This window comes from Scyliorhinus torazame, chromosome 13, assembly GCF_047496885.1.
Source record: "Scyliorhinus torazame isolate Kashiwa2021f chromosome 13, sScyTor2.1, whole genome shotgun sequence".
Lineage (NCBI taxonomy): Eukaryota > Metazoa > Chordata > Chondrichthyes > Carcharhiniformes > Scyliorhinidae > Scyliorhinus > Scyliorhinus torazame.
The window spans coordinates 22,805,828-22,824,882 of NC_092719.1; the positions used below are offsets into that span (position 1 = coordinate 22,805,828).

A 19,055-nucleotide genomic window follows, 5' to 3' on the forward strand; every position below is an offset into this window, starting at 1 on the left:
TTCCTGTCACTTCTAAAGTTGCTTTATTACCCAATAGTGCCCTTAGCTTGTCGGAACTCTGACCCCGATTTGGTGTTAACCTGTGCTTTCGTGGACACGTCGTCTCTGGCTTCCCATATTCAACTGGTGTCAGCAGGATTTCACGCCTAAACATTTGTCACCAATGCAACTGAAGATCCTGGCAATTCTTTTTTAGCTGCTTACTAAAATAATTAACTTCAAAGAAGGTGTGAAATATTGTTTCTCTTCATGTAACTAAAAGTTCAATCTGCTTTAACTTGAAAGACAGGCATCAGTTTTACAGCATGAGCTGTTACAAGCTGTTTTCTTAACACCTGTTTGATAAAGGCTATCTGCATTTAAAAACCTTCTTTGCAGCTGCCGTTAACCCTTTGTGGGATTTTTCCCTACATTTTCTCATGTACCCTCAGGTCAGGTTTTTCCAGACTTCTATGTTTCAAATGACATATTTTCTCATTTTTACTTTACAAGTGTTAATGGATACCTACTTGTGACAATAAAGATTTTTTTTTAATTAAAAGAAGCCTTCCTGGATACACCTTAGAAACTCTGCCCCATCCCTAGCACTAAGTGAATTCCAGTCAATAATGGGGAACGTTAAGATGCCTTACCACAACAACCCTGTTACTTTTGCACCTATCTAAAATCTCTCTTCCTATCTGCCCCTCTCTCTCTCACTGGCAGTTGGGGGGCCTGTAATAAAGCACCAACATTGTGATTGCTCCCTTTCTGTTCCTGAGCTCAACCCAGATTGCCTCATTGTATGAGCCCTCCAAGGTGTCCTCCCACAGTACGACTATAATATTCTCCTAAACCAGCAATGCTGCTCCCCCACCCTTTTTACATCCCCCCCATCTCTCCTGAAGCATCTATATCCTCCTACATTCAGCTGCCAAACCTGCCCTTCCTTCAACCACATTAATGTGATAGCCACAACAACATAGTTCCAAATATTAATAAGTGTTCTAAGTTCATCTGCCTCAGCCGCTATACTTATGGCGTTGAAACAAATACACTTCAAACCACTGCGTTTGAGCAGACAGAGTGATGTTATTCTCTTATTTTTGTTCTCTATTTTCCCTTCATTTATTACTCTGCTTTTTTATTCTTCTTGCCACATTATATTCCATTTGCCACATTTTTTTCCCACTCACTCAATCTTTCCATAACGGCCTGTTAATTCCTTTATGTCTTCTTCACAACATTTGTGCCCCTCATCAAAGTCATTGATGTACATTAATTGAGGCTCCAGCACTGAGCCCCGTGGACCCCACTCGTCACATCCTGCCTGTCAGACAACGGCCCATTTATACATACTCTCTGCTTTCGATGAGCCAGCCAGTCTTCAATCCAGGGTAATATGCTAAACCGCAAACCATGAGCTGTCAGTTTCTGCAATAACCTTGGACGTGGCAACTCACCAAATGCCTCGGGAATTGTCAGTGGGAGCCCAGTTTTGGTGGTAGGAGCAGCAGATAGTGACAGAGGGACAAGAGTCGGGAGTCATGGTGGACATGTTGGTGTCAGGGTGTTCAGGTTGCCATCAGGGTCAGAGGTTGCAGCAGGCAGGGCCTGAACTTTAAAGATCCAGTGATTTTGGGACTGTACTGAAATTAATAAACTCACTGTATTGAACCCTTAAAGTCAAACTGATGATCTGTGGATTGACATTTTTTGTAACTCTACCTCCTGACGGCAATAGCACCAAACCTCATTTTAGCCTCGGTCCAAACACGGATAAAAAAGGAGCTGAATCCAGAGATGAGGTGAGGGTCACTGCCCTTCACATCGAGGCTTTGGGACCAAAGGGCTCGAGTATAATTGGAATCAGTGGGAATAATCCCCACATATTGGAGTCATACCTGAGGAAGATTGGACCAATCATATAACTACAGCTGAGAGGTTGGGAATTGCCTCCTCATCTCCTGACTCCCCAAATCCTGTCCACATCTACAAGGCATAAATCAGGAATATGGTGGAATAATCTCCACTTGCCTGGATGAGTGCAGCTCCAACCAAACTCAACAAGACCCAACACCTTCCAGGACAAAGCAACCTGCTTGTTTGACACTTCCTATAACAGCAGTGCAGGATGGCAGCAATGCGCATCATCTGTGGTGATATGCATCACTGTAAATAAACAAGGGGTGAATATAAATACACTACACCTAGCTAGACACTAGAGGGAGCACCAGAGACATCATGACATGCAGACATACAGCCAATGGGACAGTAGATTAGGACATAACCAATGGCTAGCCAAGCCGCCCAGACGCAACACTACCACAGGGGGGCATTACACACACCCATATACAAGGACACAGCACAGTGTCTCTTTCCAGTGGCGACACTTAGTGAGTACAGGCAGGGTTGATTCAACACATCATACCCACACGTGGATTGTAGCAGACTGGTTAGTTAGTCTGAGTAGCTGTAGCAGGATTAACAGGAGCGTCGAATCCAAGTAGGAGACTCGTGAACAGTTTAATAAATGTGTTAAAGCTATCTCCAAGTCTGAACCTTCCTTTGTCAGAGTGTACATCAAGGAAGCAGCTTATGCTACGTCAAGAAGCATAACAAATCATGGCTTCTTTGACAGCACCTTTCAAACCTGTGACCTCCACTGCCCAGAAAAACAAGGGCAACAAGTGAACCACCTGCAATTCCCCCTCCACATCACACACCACCCTGACTTGGACCTATATTGTTCCATCACGGTAGGATAATGGTTAGTACAGTTGTTTCACAGCTCCAGGGTCCCAGGTTCGATTCCCGGCTGGGTCACTGTCTGTGCGGAGTCTGCACATTCTCCCCGTGTCTGCATGGGTTTCCTCCGGGTGCTCCGGTTTCCTCCCACAGTCCAAAGATGTGCGGATTAGGTGGATTGGCCATGCTAAATTGCCCTTAGTGTCCAAAACAAGTTAAGTAGGGGTTACTGGGTTACGGGGATAGGGTAGATACATGGGCTTCAGTCGGGTGCTCTTTGTAGGGGCTGGTGCAGACTCGATGGGCTGAATGGCCTCCTTCTGCACTGTAAACGCTATGATTCCTTCACTGTCACAGAATCACAATCCGAGAACTCACACCCTATCGTCAGGTGGACTGAAACAGTTCAAGAAAGAGGATGTTGTCTGTATGGACTTCAGTAAGGCCTTTGACAAGGTCCCTCATGGCAGACTGGTACAAAATTTGAAGTCACATGGGATCAGGGGTGAGCTGGCAAGATGGATACAGAACTGGCTAGGTCATAGAAGGCAGAGAGTAGCAATGGAAGGGTGCTTTTCTGATTGGAGGGCTGTGACTAGTGGTGTTCTGCAGGGATCAGTGCTTTGGAGGAAATGTAACTGGTCTGATTAGTAAGTTTGCAGACTACACAAAAGTTGGTGGAATTGCGGATAGCGATGAGGACTGTCAGAGGATACGGCAGGATTTAGATCATTTGGAGACTTGGGCGGAGAGATGGCAGATGGAGTTTAATCTGGACAAATGTGAGGTAATGCATTATGGAAGGTCTAATGCAGGTAGGGAATGTACAGTGAATGGTAGAACCCTCAAGAGTATTGACAGTCAGAGAGATCTTGGTGTACAGGTTCACAGGTCACTGAAAGGGGCAACAAGATGGAGAAGGTAGTCAAGAAGGCATACGGCATGCTTGCCTTCATTGGCCGGGGCATTGAGTATAAGCATTGGCAAGTCATGTTGCAGCTGTATAGAACCTTAGTTAGGCCACACTTGGAGTATAGTGTTCAATTCTGGTTGCCACACTACCAGAAGGATGTGGAGGCTTTAGAGAGGGTGCAGAAGGGATTTACCAGAATGTTGCCTGGCATGGAGGGCATTAGCTATGAGGAGCAGTTGAATAAACTCGGTTTGTTCTCACTGGAACGACGGAGGTTGAGGGGCGACCTGATAGAGGTCTACAAAATTATGAAGGGCATAGACAGAGTGGATAGTCAGAGGCTTTTCCCCGGGGTAGAGGGGTCAATTACTAGGGGGCATAGGTTTAAGGTGAGAGGGGCAAGGTTTAGAGTAGATGTACGAGGCAAGTTTTTTACACAGAGGGTAGTGGGTGCCTGGAACTCGCTCCCGGAAGAGGTGGTGGAAGCAGGGACGACAGTGACATTTAAGGGGCATCTTGATAAATACATGAATAGGATGGGAATAGAGGGATACGGACCCAGGAAGTGTAGAAGATTGTAGTTTAGTCGGGCAGATGGTCGGCACGGGCTTGGAGGGCCGAAGGGCCTGTTCCTGTGCTGTATATTTCTTTGTTCGTTGTTGACAGAGTGGATCGTCAAAGGCTTTTTCCCAGGGTAGAGGGGTCAATTACTTGGGGGCATTGGTTTAAGGTGCGAGGGGCAAGGTTAAGAGGAGATGTACGAGGCAGGTTTTTTTTACACAGAGGGTAGTGGGTGCCTGGAACTCGCTGCCGGAGGAGGTGGTGGAAGCAGGGGCATCTTGACAAATACATGAATAGGATGGGAATAGAGGGATACGGACCCAGGAAGTGTAAAGGATTTTAGTTTAGACGGGCAGCATGGTCGGCGCAGGCTTGGAAGGCTGAAGAGCCTGTTCCTGTGCTCTACTTTTCTTTGTTCTTTTGTTTGTTCTTACAACCACCTTCTCAAAGAGGGATCCATATGGACCTTGTCAGCAAATTTCCTATCACATGAATAAGTTAAAAAGTCATCCAAGTCTGTGCTGTCTGCTTCCCCATGGAGTATTGAGTGGAGGGGTGGTTAGGAAGCGACAGTGGGACAGGAAGGCTGCTATAAACTAGACTCACACAGCTCGTGATGCAATTCTATTTATTATTGATTCAGAGACTAAGTACAGTCACAGAGGCAGTGATTGTGTCTACAAACAAATCAAAACATTGAATCCACTCCTGGACAGGATCACGGAGCATCAGCAGATTCTTCTAGCAATAGGGCAGCTTGTAGGAGCAAATGGAAGAATATTCTATCTCGCAAGGTCCATCATTCCAAACAAACTGATTCCCTGTAGAAAGAAAGGTTGAATTCAGTGAAGTGAGCAGCTATTGTTCTAATTAGTTGATTCTTTCTGTTTTGAGAGTGTCAATGATCTTCTCATTTTAACCATCTCTTAATCCATGAGTAACCCGGGGGTGGGCACTATGTTCCTCTGCGCTGGGCCCCTGTAGGGCTCCGCCATGTTTCCTGGGGGCCGGCGCAGAGATAGCAACCCACACGCATGCGTGAACTCGCGCCGGCCGTGCTGGCGCCCGTTTCGGCAGCTGGAGCCGCATGAAGTGTTCCAGTGCCACACTGGCCCCCTGTGCAGCGCAGGATCGCTGCCCCTAGGGGCCAGATGACGTCGTCGTAAAACGCTCCGCTGTTTACGACGGCGTCAACACTTAGCCCCAGGATTGGAGAATCCCGCCCAGTGTGTGAGTCACTGAAATCTGAAAACCTGGTGATATTTAGTGTGGGTTTGGGCAGTTCCTGAGTGAAGATGCGGAGTTTACCCTGGGTGAGATTCTCCTGTGTGGGTGGACAGCACGGCCTCACCACCAGGGGTTAAACTGTCTCCTTCCCCATTGCACAAACTTCACACAATTGGAACATTCCCAATTAGAATTCAGCTTTCAAATATCTGTCTCGATTACATTATCTCCAATCTGGGAATTGAATCCTGCGGAATGGTGGACGTCTGTTTGGTGCATTAGTAAAGTGAGGGCTGGATACAGGAAGGTTGAATCTTTTGCGTCGGAATGTTGTATAAACATAGAGTGGAGTCTTGCTCACCGGGAGCATGGCTGCAGCCTGGGACATGTCAGGATCAGCTCAGTAAATGTGCAGTTATGAAGCTGCTCTTGGTCGAACCTCATCGCTGCAGAGCCCACAGAGACGCACAATTGAGCAGAAGGAGAAACTTTAGTGTCACTCCCAGTGAATGTTCCTTTCTTCACAGCATGTGACCCATGTACTTTCCCCCAGGAAACAGTTTTACCTGGAAGGTGACTGTCAGAGGGGCAGGAAGTAGAGATCTGTCAAAGTCTAAAACTCAACCACATGGAGTCCACTCAGAATCTCATCCACTGATCTATTTGCCTGGAATTACTTTCCCCTAGGACACAGTCACAATTCACAACATCAACTTACTCCATCCAAAATGCGCACAGTCTTCATTTCCTAAATTATTATTGGGTTCACCCAGATTCCATTTAGTAAAATCTATTGAAGATCCATCAGTCCAAAGGAAAGTCCCCTCCTGTGGAAATGTAAAATTAAATTACATTAAAAAATGTAGAATTTGTTTACCATAAGTAATAAGATGAATCACCTCAAGAAACGTTACCTTGAAGAAGTCATGTAAACCAATCCAAGTTCGGACAGCACTTCCCTGGGCTTCAGTCACCATCTTTCCAATGAAGGAATTTTGAGTCTCGAAGTGTATGGAGGCAAGATGGCTGCCTGGGCCCAGAGTTTGACAATGCAGCTTTAAATAGAAACAGACCAATTGTACCTTGTTATCTGTTTACATTGAACATATTCAATTGTTTTGCGAAATATGTTTAAGATTGAAACTTTGTTCTTTTACAGAATGTGAACAATAAAACTACAAACTCCTGCTAAATGTGCATGATCTCCTGATAGGGATTGATCCCAAACACCAGTGACTGGGACACTCACACTGATTACATGGAACCAATCGTATTGTGGCTTCAAATTACAATACCAGCAGCTTGTGTTTATCAGCTGATATTGAGCTGGGTTTGTGCTCGAACGAACGCTCTCTGGATTATTTGGTGTTTCTCCTGTTCTCGCCAATATTTATCCATACAACAGCTGTCAGCACAGACATTGACAGTCACTGCAGCCCATGGCATTGCAAAGTGACCACATTCACACTAACAGATTTATCATACTGACAGACCACTGCTCAGAGGTGTCTGTGGAGTTTCATTTAATTTAAATTACAATTCTATCTGGAGATCACGAGGCTCAATGGCAGCAACACAGGAATTTAACAAGTTGATGCTGAGGGAGGTGAAAGTTACACACTCAACGGCTTTGGTTCGAGCGCAAATGTGTAAATTGTGAGAGATTTAGGAATCCAAACTCAGAAATCACCGAAAGGCTTTGGACAGCCACAAGCAGCACGGTAGCATAGTGGTTAGCACTGTGATTTCAGAGCGTCAGGGAATTGTGAATCCAAAGTAGAGAGATTTAGGAATCAAAATTCAGAAATCACCGATTTCAGCTGCCTTGGCCACAATCCCTGCAAAAACCCTCTCGGGAGATTTAACGGTCTCGTCGCGTCACCGAGTTGGGCGCGGCGAGGCCGTTAAACAACAAATGGTGGGAAAGTCCTTCAACTATACTATAATTTCATTGCATGTGATTCCCGACCTTTGAACCTCGTTATGTGACCAGTGGGGGGCAGGGAGACTTGGAAAACGAGATGTTGTCTGCGGGTTTCTGGATTTCTGACTCTCGCGATATTTTGCGTCAAGTTGCCGTTTGCCCTTGTGGTGAACACGGGGACAACATCTTAGCATCTGTTTCCCTCTGCTTCAAAACATTCTTCAAAATGACAATTTCTGATCAAGCTTTTGCTGAGCTGTAGGGTGTAACTGGGTGAAGCCTGTAAGATGCAAACTCCACTGATTTGTATCTGAATTTGAATCAAAATCCAACAACGTGGGCAAAAACCAAACCCCGATTTGCATATTGGAGTGAACATTGTCTGGTCTGAAGTGTGGGTGTGGAGTGAATAATGCTGATCTTTCAATGGACCTTGTTTCCTCTGATCTGAAGATCAGGATCCCAATCCTGTCCCCACTAACCTTCCACACCTTGTGTTTTACAGCAAGTTGCACTGGATGGTGATCAGGATCAGGGAGCTGTGCTGATTGGATTTTCTTCTAATACAGAGACACTCAGACCAGTTCTAACACTCTCATCACTGTCCATGGATGAACCAATGATCTTCATTGTCTGCACTGTTCAATGTCACAGATCATTACCCTCAGTGTTAATGGAGAATCCAATGTAGATCATATTACCCAGGTGATGGAACACTGAGTCAATTCCAACTGTGCAGATATAAACAAGAAGATTCTTTCCTCCTGTGTTTGGTCAGGTTTAGAAACATTGAGGAACAAACACTTGAATAACTACCAAAGATTTCAGGGTCTTACCTCAGCATCTGCCCAAGTCTTTTTATCAGAAACAAATTTGTAGCAATGGCCAAAATAATACACGTCATCACCACAAAGTCCTTTCCCCGAGAGACCACGTTTCCCAAGGTCCTGCTCCACCTCTGCCTTTTTCTCCAATTCAACCGACGGAGGAGGTTTAGCTGCAAATTAAAACAAAACTGTAATAATCACAACATTCACAGTTCATTTCTCATTCATGGGGCTAGAAATTGATGAATACATGGTAGACAAGACCTGACTCACGAGTGGGATTTTTCACCTTATTGAATTAACCCATTACTCACAGACCATGTTTACATCAAAATATTGAGAAGTTACAGAACAGGAAGAGGATGTTTGCTCCAATTGGCCAATGCCTGTGTTTCTGTCCCTCAGGAGTCTCCTCCCACTCTGTTTACTTCCTCTCACCCGACCACCACATCACTTCATTCCCATATTCCCCATGTGTTTATCTAATTTCCCCTTAAGTGAATCCAGCAGCCTTTATCCTTATCCTCACAGCGGCAAGAATGAGAATTAGTCTCCATGGGGCCTCCTTCTCTCCCTCCTCTTGCCTCCTGACAGACACACAGTCATCTTCCTACAATGTGCTTCACTATGAGGTGACTGTGATCTGGAGAGAGCCGTGTGGGTATTTCCCCTCCTCCCTTGTGTTGGAGGCTCTAAAACTCACACTTCAGCTCAATGACTCTGAGCTGCTGTGTCTCAGGCAAGAGACACTTCCTACAGGTGTAGTCATCTGGGACAGTCTGATTGTTCCCAAATTCCCATGTCCTATTAATGGATACACCCCCTGTGCTGCCAATTTAATCTTTATTTTTGTTAACAGTCATTGATTTCTCGAGCTAATAGAATCAGTTTACCTGCATCTCTCCAGCAGCTCCAACTCACCCTATTCCAAACGCTGGTCTTGTCCCCATTTCCATCTCATTCTTTGTCTGACTGACGTTCAAACAAGAAACTAGTTCTCTATCTTTCTTGTTTTAATGAACACAATACTCCAACAACTTTACCAGATCAATTCCCACCTGGGTCCTTCCAGATCTTCCTGTCTCTCTAACCCCATCCCTTCTTCTAATGCCAGCTCTGACGTGTATTCACTGTGCACTCTGACCTTCTCCTCTCTGATGCTAAATGTTTTGTGCTCAGCTAAGGACTCCGTTTTATCACTTTCTGTCCTCCCCTCAAATAATTTTGTGCTCGACACGAAGCTGAACTCTTCTTCCATCATCTTCACCTCTGCGCTCACCTCTTTGGACAGGAATCCTCCCCCTCGTTCATTGGATCCTTTCACCCGTCTCCACCATTCTCCCGCTACCTGGAACCATCCTTCTGACCTTGATCGTTTCATTGAGAACTGTTACCATGACATCGGCCATCTTAACCACTCTGCTGCTCTCACCCACTCCAACACTTCTGAACTTTCTGCACTCAGTTCACACCCAACCCTGACTTTGTCGTCAAATCTGCCGACAAGGTTGGGGTTGTTGTTGTGTGGCGTACCGATCTCCACCTTGCAGAGGCTGAGTGCCAATTCTCAGACACTTCTTTCACCCTCCACCTGACCATGACCTCACCCCAAATATCAAACCATTATTTCCAGGCATCTGGAAATGCCTCATCATGTCTGGGGATCTTCCCTCTACAGGGGCGGGATTCTCTGATCCCCCGTTGGGTTGTAGAATCACTCAGGCACTGGAAATTCGGCGGGGGCGGGAACCGCTCCACGTTGGTCGGCGGGCCATCCCCCCACCCCCGGCAATTCTCCGGCCCATGATGGGCTGAATTCCCGCTGCTGTCATGCCAGTCCCGCCGGCGTGAATCAAACCACATACCTTAATGGCGGGGCTAGCGGCGCGGGCGGGCTCGGGGTCCTGAGGGGGGACGCGGGACGATCTGGCCTGGGGGTGCCCCCACAGTTGCCTGACCCGCAATTGGGGCCCACCGATCCGCGGGCGGGCCAGTGCCGTGGAGGCACGCTTTTCCTTCCGCCTCGGCCATAGCCTACGCAATGGTCGACGTGGAAGTGACCCCCCCCCCCGCGCATGCGCGGGGATGACGTCAGCAGCCACTGACCTGAAGGTGAGGGCTTAGCCCCTAAAGGTGCGGCGAAATCCGCACCCTTGGGGCGGCCCGACGCCAGAGTGGTTCATGCCACTCCCTCCCGCCGGGACCCCCCGCCCCGCCGGGTAGATGAGAATCCCGGCCCAGACTCCAAACTCATGGGCGCAATTCTCCCAACGGGAGACTAAGTGCCGACGCCGGAGTGAAAACCGGAGTGTTCACTCCGGCGTCGGAGTCCGCTCCCAGACCGCTATTCTCCCGCCCCGGGGGGCTAGGAGCGGCGTCGCGTCATTTACGCGTGTAGGGCCTTGGCGCCGCTTAAAAGCAGCGCTGCGTAAATGACGTGGCCGGCGCCACATAAATGACGTCACCCGTGCATCATGCGCGGGTTGGTCGGCGCCAACCTACGCATGCGCGGTTGCCGTCCTCCGAGGCCACCCCGCAAGAAGATGGCGGATGGATCTTGCGGGGCGGAGGAGGAAAGGAGGTCCTCCTTCAGAGAGGCCGGCCCGCCGATCGGTGGGCACCGATTGTGGGCCAGACCCCCCCCGGTACAGGTACCCCCCTCCCCCACTCCCCGCCCCCCACAGGCTGCCCCCCCAGCGTTCCCGCGCAGTTCCCGGCAGCAGCGACCAGGTGTGGACGGCGCCGGCGGGAACCCATCCTGTTGGGCCGGCCGCTCGGCCCATCCGGGCCGGAGAATCGCCCCTCGCCTGTTGCAAATGGCGAATGGCGATTCTCCCAGCGGCCAGCCGTGATTCTCGCCGCGCTGGTTTGGGGAGGCGTGGGAGAATCGCGTGCGGGTGTCGGGGCGGCCCATAGTCCCCAACCCTGCACAGCCCACTTCTACCTCCCTCCCAGAATTCACAACAGGATTGTCCTGGTAGAGCCATCGTACCAGCCTGGTCCTGCCCCACAGAGCCCATTTCCTCCTATCTTGCCTCCGTCCTCTCTCTCCTTCTCCAGTCTCTTCCCACCTACATTTACCATTCCTCTAATCCCAACCTCATTTTTATAATTTCCAATTCCTTGGCCCTAACTGTCTTCATGTCACCATGGACGTCCATTCCCTCTGCACTTCCATCCCTCACCAGGAGGTTTTGGGGGCTCTCCATTTCTTTCTAGAATGCAGGCCTGTCCAATCACCTTCCTCCACCTGGCTGAACTTGTTCTCTCATTGAATAATTTCTCCTTGAACTTGTCTCACTTCCTCCAAATAAAAGGTGTAGCTATGGGTACCTGCATGGGCCATGCCTTTTCCTTTGTGAGCTATGTGTTCCGGTCCTACTCTGTCCCCCCACACCCAGAGATCTCATTCCATTACAAAGGTGACTGTATCAGAGCCGTCTTAGCCTCTCGTCTGGACTTTGAAAGATTTATCAGTTTTGCTTCAAATTTCCACCCCTCTCTCACCTTTACATGATCTACCTCCCTTCATGGACACTTCCCTTCCCTCCCATGACTTTTGTGTCTCCATTCCTCGTGATAAGTGTCTACTAATAACCATTACAAGCCAACCAACTCCCACAGCTACCTCGACTACATTTCCTCACACCCTCACTCCATAAGGACTCCATCCGATTTTCCCAGTTTCCCTGCCTCCATTACAACTGTTCCAGTAATTCTACCTTTCAAAATGGTGCTTTTTCCTGAGCCAGCCGAGGTTTCCCACGATTGACAGGGCCCTCAACTGTGTCCGACCATGTACCGCACTTCTTAGCTCACCATTTCTCCTCCCTCCCATAACCATGATAGGCTTCTCCATGTTCTCACTTTTCACCCCAGCAGCCTCCGCGTTGAAAGGATCATCCTCCGCCATTTCTGTCAACTCCTGCATAGTGCCACCACCAAACACAATTTCCCCCTCATCTCTCCTGTCAGCATTCCACAGGGACCATCCACTTCGTGACACCCTCTTCCGCTCCTCTTTCAACCCAACACCTCATCCCTTCCCACATTACCGTGCTATGCAATTGCAGGGTGTGAACCACCTGCCACTTTACCTGCTCCCTCCTCTCTAATCAAGGCCACAGACGCCGCTTCCAGGTGAAGTCACAATTCACTTGCATCTGCCTCAAGTTAGTCGACTGCATTCACTGCTCACAATGTGGTCTCTCTACTTTGGGGAGACTAAACACAGGCTGGGTGATCCTTACGGAGGTGTAGCTATGGGTACCTGCATGGGCCATGCCTTTTCCTTTGTGAGCTATGTGTTCCGGTCCTACTCTGTCCCCCCACACCCAGAGATCCTTACGGATCACCGTTGCTCAATTCAGAAACATGACCTCCAAACATTTTCATTCACAATTTTGGTCTCAAGCTCACATTTCTGTCCTCGACCTGAGCTTGTTGCGCACATTGAAATTGGCTGGTATGATGTCGTGGGCATCACAGAGATGTGGCTGCAAGGGCATCAGGGCTGGGATCTAAATATCCAAGGATATATGTCCTATCGAAAGGACAGGCAGATGGGCAAAGAGGGCGGGGTTGCATGGTTAGTAAAAAATGAAGTTAAATCGATAGCAAGGAGCGATATCGGATCAGAAGACATAGAATCTCTGTGGGTAGAGTTGAGGAATCACAAAAGTAAAAAGACCCTGATGGGAGTTATGTACAGGCCCCCCAGCAGTAGGCAGGATGTGGTGCAGAAAATAAATCAGGAGATAGAAAAGGCATGTAAAGAAGGCAATAATACAATAATCATGGGGGACTTCAATATGCAGGTGGACTGGGAAAATCAGATTGGTAGTGGATCCCAACAAAAGGAATTTGTGGAATGTCTAAGAGATGTTTTTTTGCTTGTGACAGAGCCTAATTCTGGATTTGGTGATGTGGAATGAGGCAGACTTGATTAGGGAACCTAAGGTGAAGGAACCCTGAGGGAGCAGTGACCACAATATAATGGAATTTACCCTGCAGTTTGAGAGGGAGAAGCTGCAATCAGATGTAACGGTATTACTGTAAAATACGGGTAACCAGAAAGACATGAGGCCAGAGTTGATTGGAAAAGGAGCCTCGCAGGGAAGACAGTGGAACAGCAATGGCAGGGGCTTTTGGGGGTTATTCGGGAGGCACAATAGAAATTCATCCCAAGGACGTGGAAACATGCTAAGCGTAGGACAAGGCATCCATGGTTGATGAGGGAAGTCAAGGACAGCATAAAAGCTAAAGAAAAAGCATACAAAATGGCGAGAATTAGTGGGAAGTCAGAGGATTTGGAAGGCTTTAAAAGTGAGCAGAGGACAACTAAAAAAGCAATAAGGGGGGAGAAGATGAAGTATGAGTGCAAGCTAGCTAGTAATATAAAGGAAGATAGGAAGAGTTTTTTTTAATCTATAAAAGGCAAGAGAGAGGCAAAAATAGACACTGGACCACTGGAAAATGTGGCTGGAGAAGTAATAATAGGAAACAAAGAAATGGCAGATGAACTGAACAGTTACTTTGCATCAGTCTTCATGGTGGAAGACACCAGTGGGATGCCAGAGTTCCAGGAGAACCAGGGGGCAGAGGTGAGTGCAGTGACCATTACTAAGGAGAAGGTTCTGGGGAAACTGAAAGGTCTGAAGGTGGATAGGTCACCTGGACCAGATGGACTACACCCTGGGGTTCAAAAAGATATAGCTCAGGAGATTGTGGAGGCATTGGTGATGATCTTTCAGGAATCACTGGAGGCAAGAAGGGTCCCAGAGAACTGGGAAAGTGGCTAATGTAACACCTCTGTTTAAGAAGGGAGGGAGGCAGAAGACGGGAAATTATAGGCCAATTAGCCTGACTTCGGTCATTGGTAAGATTTTTGAGTCCATTATTAAAGATGAGATTGCGGAGTACTTGGAAGTGCATGATAAAATAGGACTGAGTCAGCATGGCTTCGTCAAGGGGAGGTCATGTCTGATAAATCTGTTAGAGTTCTTTGAAGAAGTAACAAGGAGGTTAGACAAAGGAAAACCAGTGGACGTGATTTATTTAGATTTCCAGAAGGCCTTTGACAAGGTGCCGCATAGGAAACTGTTAAGTAAGTTAAGAGCCCATGATGTTAAAGGTAAGATCCTGGTATGGATAGAGGATTGGCTGACTGGCAGAAGGCAGAGAGAGGGGATAGTTGCCAACGGCGACTAGTGGTGTACCTCAGGGGTCGGTGCTGGGATCACAACTTTTCACAATCTACATTAATGATCTGGAGGAAGGAACTGAAGGCACTGTTGCTAAGTTTGCAGATGTTACAAAGATTGGTAGAGGGGCAGGTAGTATTGAGGAAGCAGGCAGGCTGCAGAAGGACTTGGACAGGCTAGGAGAGTGGGCAAAGAAGTGGCAGATGGAATACAATGTGGAAAAGTGTGAGGTTATGCACTTTGGAAGGAAAAATGGAGGCATAGATTATTTTCTAAATGGGAAGATGCTTAGGACATCAGAAGCACAAAGGGACTTGGGAGTCCTTGTTCACGATTCTCTTCAGGTTAACGTGCAGGTTCAGTCGGCAGTTAGGAAGCAAATGCAATATTAGCATTCATGTCAAGAGGGCTAAAATACAAGACCAGGGATGTTCTTCTGAGGCTAGATAAGGCTCTGGTCAGACCCCATTTGGAGTAATGTGAGCAGTTTTGGGTCCCGTATCTGAGGAAAGATGTGATGGCCTTTGAAAGGGTCCAGAGGAGGTTCACAAGAATGATCCCTTGTGAATGAAGAGTTGTCGTATGAGGAACGGTTGAGGACTCTGGACTCTGTACTCGTTGGAGTTCAGAAGAATGAGGGTGAATCTTATTGAAGCTTTCAGGATACTGTGTGGCCTGGATAGAGTGGACATGGAGAGGATGTTTCCACTTGTTGGAAAAACTAAAAGCGGAGGACACAATTTCAGACTAAAGGGACGATCATTTAAAACAGAGATGAGGAGGAATTTCTTCAGCCAGAGGGTGGTGAATCTGTGGAGCTTTTTGCCGCAGAAGGCTGTGGAGGCCAAATTACTGTGTGTCTTAAAAAAGGAATAGATAGGTTTTTGACCAATAAGGCGATCAGGGGTTATGGGGAGAAGGCAGGAGAATGGGGGATGAGAAAAATATCAGCCATAATTGAATGGCGGAACAGGCTCGATAGGCCGAGTGGCCTAATTCTGCTCTTATGTCTTATGATCGTCTGGACCTGCTGCAATGTTCCAGTGAAGCCGAACACAAACTGGAGCAACAGCAGCTCATTTCCGATTGGAACTTCTGAATTTAACATTGAGTTCATTAACTTCAGACCATGATCTCTCTTCGCCGTTTTGAAATATTTATTTTTCTCCCCCCCCCGCCCCCCACCTCTGTTTACAGACCCAGTCCGTAACTTGCTCCTATGTTTTACTGTCAGAGACTGCTGACCCTTGTTTGGCTATTAACACATTCTGACCTTTATACCACTATTAACACCTGCTTTAGTCTTTAACACTCATTACCACTCCCTTTGTCTCATGTCCATGACATCTTTGTGAAATCTCTCCTCAACACGCCTGCCTACACCTGGTCTTCTGTTTTGCTCCATCTACTCCACCCTCGTTCTTCAACATCACAACACCATCACATTTCTCCCTCTTTTCAGCTCTGAAGAAGTCAGGCGGACTCAAAATGTCCACTCTGATTCTCTCTCCACAGATGCTGCCAGACATGATGTGTTTATTTCCAACATTTTCTGTTTTCATTTCAGTTTACCTGCTACATCACTGGTGAATAATGCAGCCAACAGCAAGACTCCAAACAGCATCATGTTTGTAGTGAAGTTCCTTTCTTCAAATCTGAAATATAAAAAAGATTCAACATTAACATTAAGATTCCCAATTAAAAGATGGGAATTTGCAGCTCCCATTCCTACCTCTCTCTTTCCCAGCTGTCTGATGTGATGGGGTTTTAAGTGCAACTGTGAATATATAGAGCAGACCAAAGACTAATGGAATCTCAAAATCAAATCCAATTGGCTGGACCATTAATGATGTCAAAATAATCATTGAGTAATTAGTGGCTGAGAGCCAACAGGAGATGCTGGAAGATTTACAAATATTTACTGTGCCACACCTGAGATTGTGTAACGTGGCTCTGTAACTTCTCAGTGAGGAATGGAAGCTGCTGTTATTTCCTAAACCCATTAATCAGACTGTAAATTAACCAATTGAAGAAATTAGGATTTAACGATCAATGAGAACATTTAGAATTTTCTCATTATTATGAGAAGAGGACCTCAAAATATAGAAATGATATCCTCAAAGCACGAGAATTTACATCAGATAATCCAATCCCTTTTGTAATAGATCTGAACCCCATCTATTCCCCCGTATCTCACCTTAATGGTAGATCTGCTTCACACACTGGCAGCAGTGAGAATGTAACCCATTTGTAAAGAATAGTACAGGAGACTCATGACAAAGATAAAAGCAGCTGAAGGAACAAGTTGTAGATGGACAGCAAACTGGCTTGAAAACAAAGAATAGGGGCTGGATCCTTCGTCAGCCGATGCTGAAATTGGGAAACGCGATTGGGCGAAGAATCGATTTCAACGCCAAATTTGCGGCGGCGCCGGTTTCATGCCAAAGCAAAATTCTCCGTCACCTCCACAGCGCCATCAGTATGTTGCGGAACGCATGTACAGTAGATACCGTTGGCATATCATTAGCGGCCCGACCCAGTATTTTCCAGGTCCTCCACGATTCCCCTCCTCTGGTTTGCCGAATTCCCAATTAGGCAGTTCACTTGTGCTTTTAAAAATCGTGAAACCAGCATCGTGGCTGATGAAAGACAGGGAGGAGGTAGAACACAGAGAGGCACCTCCATGGGCTGCTGAGCCGGACGCTCGCCTGGCTGGCTGGGGTGAGGAGGCCCTGCCAGAGACGAGGGGAGGGGGCGGTTGGGGGTGGGGGGGTTGGGGTGTGGGGTGGAGGTCTCGGGGGAATGGGCAGTGTGGCCGGGCTGACCCCCACGGTACTAGGTGGTGTCCAGGCATGGATTGCCATTGCCGCAACCTGCAAGGCAGCCATATTGCTGCACACCCACTGACCACCCACCTTGGCCCCTGTTTGTGCAGGGTGACACTGGCCTGCATCGAGGTGGCCTGCTGCATCCTCCACAACAGTGTGCAGCAGAGGGGCAATGGTCTCCCCGCCTGCAACCCCTTTCATGATGCACATCTGCCGCACCACAGTGTGCGCGCATTGGGTTGGCAGTAACACCGGGTATGGTCCATGGGATGGAGGATGATGACAACCCCGCTCTGCGATGAGCTCTGGTGCTCCACATTGTATGACAATGTAGCACTTTCCACCGTCTACCTGGGTGATCCCTGCTTGCGAGCTGCCCATTCCATCGCACGGTGCCGTCGAATCCCTGGGTGACGGTAGTGGGGACGGTCAAGGGGGAGGTTGGGGAGCCAGCCCACCCACAATGTCTGCCCATCCCCCCGCACCCATTCTCTGGCAAGCCCAGACCAGCCCACTCCTCACACCCATCTGACATAGCATCGAGGCAGGTTGTAACAGTGTTAATGCGTGCTTAATGTGCACAAAGATTTACAGAAACATGACTTAGCCCCTATAACTAAACTGTGCCCTGCACCCGTGCCAACTTAACAGGTGTCTAACTTTCTGACCTTTCGGGTCCTAACGCTACGTCTAGGTGGATCTGCAGGAGTGGAGGCGGCCTGCTGTCATTCCCACCCTGTGACCTGAGTCCCTGTTGGCAGATTTCTTCTGAGGCTGTTGCTCAGGTATCCCAAGTGGCATGGTGCCACCCTGTTCTCCCCACTTCCCCACCAGATGCACCAGGGACAGGAGAGGGGGAGTCCGATGCACTGTGGTGTTCTGGCATCTCCCCTGCAGAGTCACAAGCATGGCCCCCATCACCTCCTCCTCCCGCGGGCTGCCCGATGGCACCCGGGCTACTCCATGAGACGGGTGTGGGCGGAGCTAACCCCATGGCACCCCACCGCCTGGCGCTGCCAGTCCTGGAGGCACGCTCTGGTCCCGACCAGGATCTGCATGCTCGCGGCCTGGAGTGGACCATCACTGTCTGGGTCTGTGCCACATCACGCTGCGATTGTGCCACCACCTTCTGGGCCTGTGTCACATGAGTCATTGACTGTGCCAGCTCCCTTTCAGACTGGGCCACCTCCCTCTGTGTCCGTGCCATGTCAGCCAGTGGCTGGGCAATGCCGCCGATGTTCCCAGCAATGGCCCGCTGTGACTGGGCCATGCTGAGGAGCGCCGCTACGATGTCCAGGTGGCGCTGGCACATGGCTGCCTGTGAGAGGGCAGCCCTGTCTCTGGCCTCCACCTGTACAGAAGTCCCCAGGCCTTCAACGTGCTGATCCTTAGTCAAAACCCTTGCCCCCAAGGCCTCCGCCGCGGACGCCACCTGTGTGGTGTTGGCCTGCATATCACGCATGGTCGGAACCTCCTCCTGCTGTTGCACACGGTTGGACTCCTCCAACTGCACCTTCAGGTGCTGCATGCCGACATCCCCTCATGTTGTCTCTGGCTCTGTAACTGCATCACAACAAGAGATGGGCCCATCCATTCCAGAAGCCTGAAACCAGTCTGGACGACAGCCAGTTCCTGGGATTGGCCCGATCTCCGACTGTCTGCCCCCTCAGGAGTTCCTACCTCCACCTGATGTACCGGAGCAGCTGTGTGGTGTGCACCAGATAGTGTCCCAGGAGCCTCTTCACTAAAATGCCCAACCGAGGTGAGTGTCTCTGGGATGTGGAGGGTGATGGAGACAGCTGTGATGGGAAATCAGTTTCATCTCCGGATTCGAGCTCCGGGGTG

The 19,055-nt window shown here is 48.5% G+C and overlaps 1 protein-coding gene across 1 annotated transcript; it reads right to left on the minus strand.

The window, feature by feature from the left end:
- Positions 1-4,815: 4,815 nt before the first annotated feature.
- LOC140387665 (C-type lectin lectoxin-Enh6-like) lies at positions 4,816-16,144 on the minus strand. The gene is made up of 6 exons (XM_072470858.1): positions 16,115-16,144; positions 15,955-16,037; positions 8,189-8,349; positions 6,343-6,483; positions 6,147-6,255; positions 4,816-5,022 (listed from the first exon to the last, which is right to left on the minus strand). The coding sequence occupies exons 2-6, from the start codon at positions 16,007-16,009 to the stop codon at positions 4,943-4,945; spliced, it is 546 nt and encodes a 181-aa protein (XP_072326959.1). The 5' UTR covers positions 16,010-16,037; positions 16,115-16,144; the 3' UTR covers positions 4,816-4,942.
- Positions 16,145-19,055: the final 2,911 nt, after the last annotated feature.

Coding starts and splice junctions, on each gene's coding strand:
- LOC140387665 (XM_072470858.1), bottom strand. CDS start 16,009: ATGATGCTGTTTGGAGTCTTGCTGTTGGCTGCATTATTCACCAGTGAT. Junction 6,484..8,188: donor AGACTTGGGCAGATGCTGAG/GTAAGACCCTGA, acceptor TTCTATTTAAAG/CTGCATTGTCAAACTCTGGG. Junction 5,023..6,146: donor CTGTGCGCATTTTGGATGGA/GTAAGTTGATGT, acceptor TTCTTTCTACAG/GGAATCAGTTTGTTTGGAAT.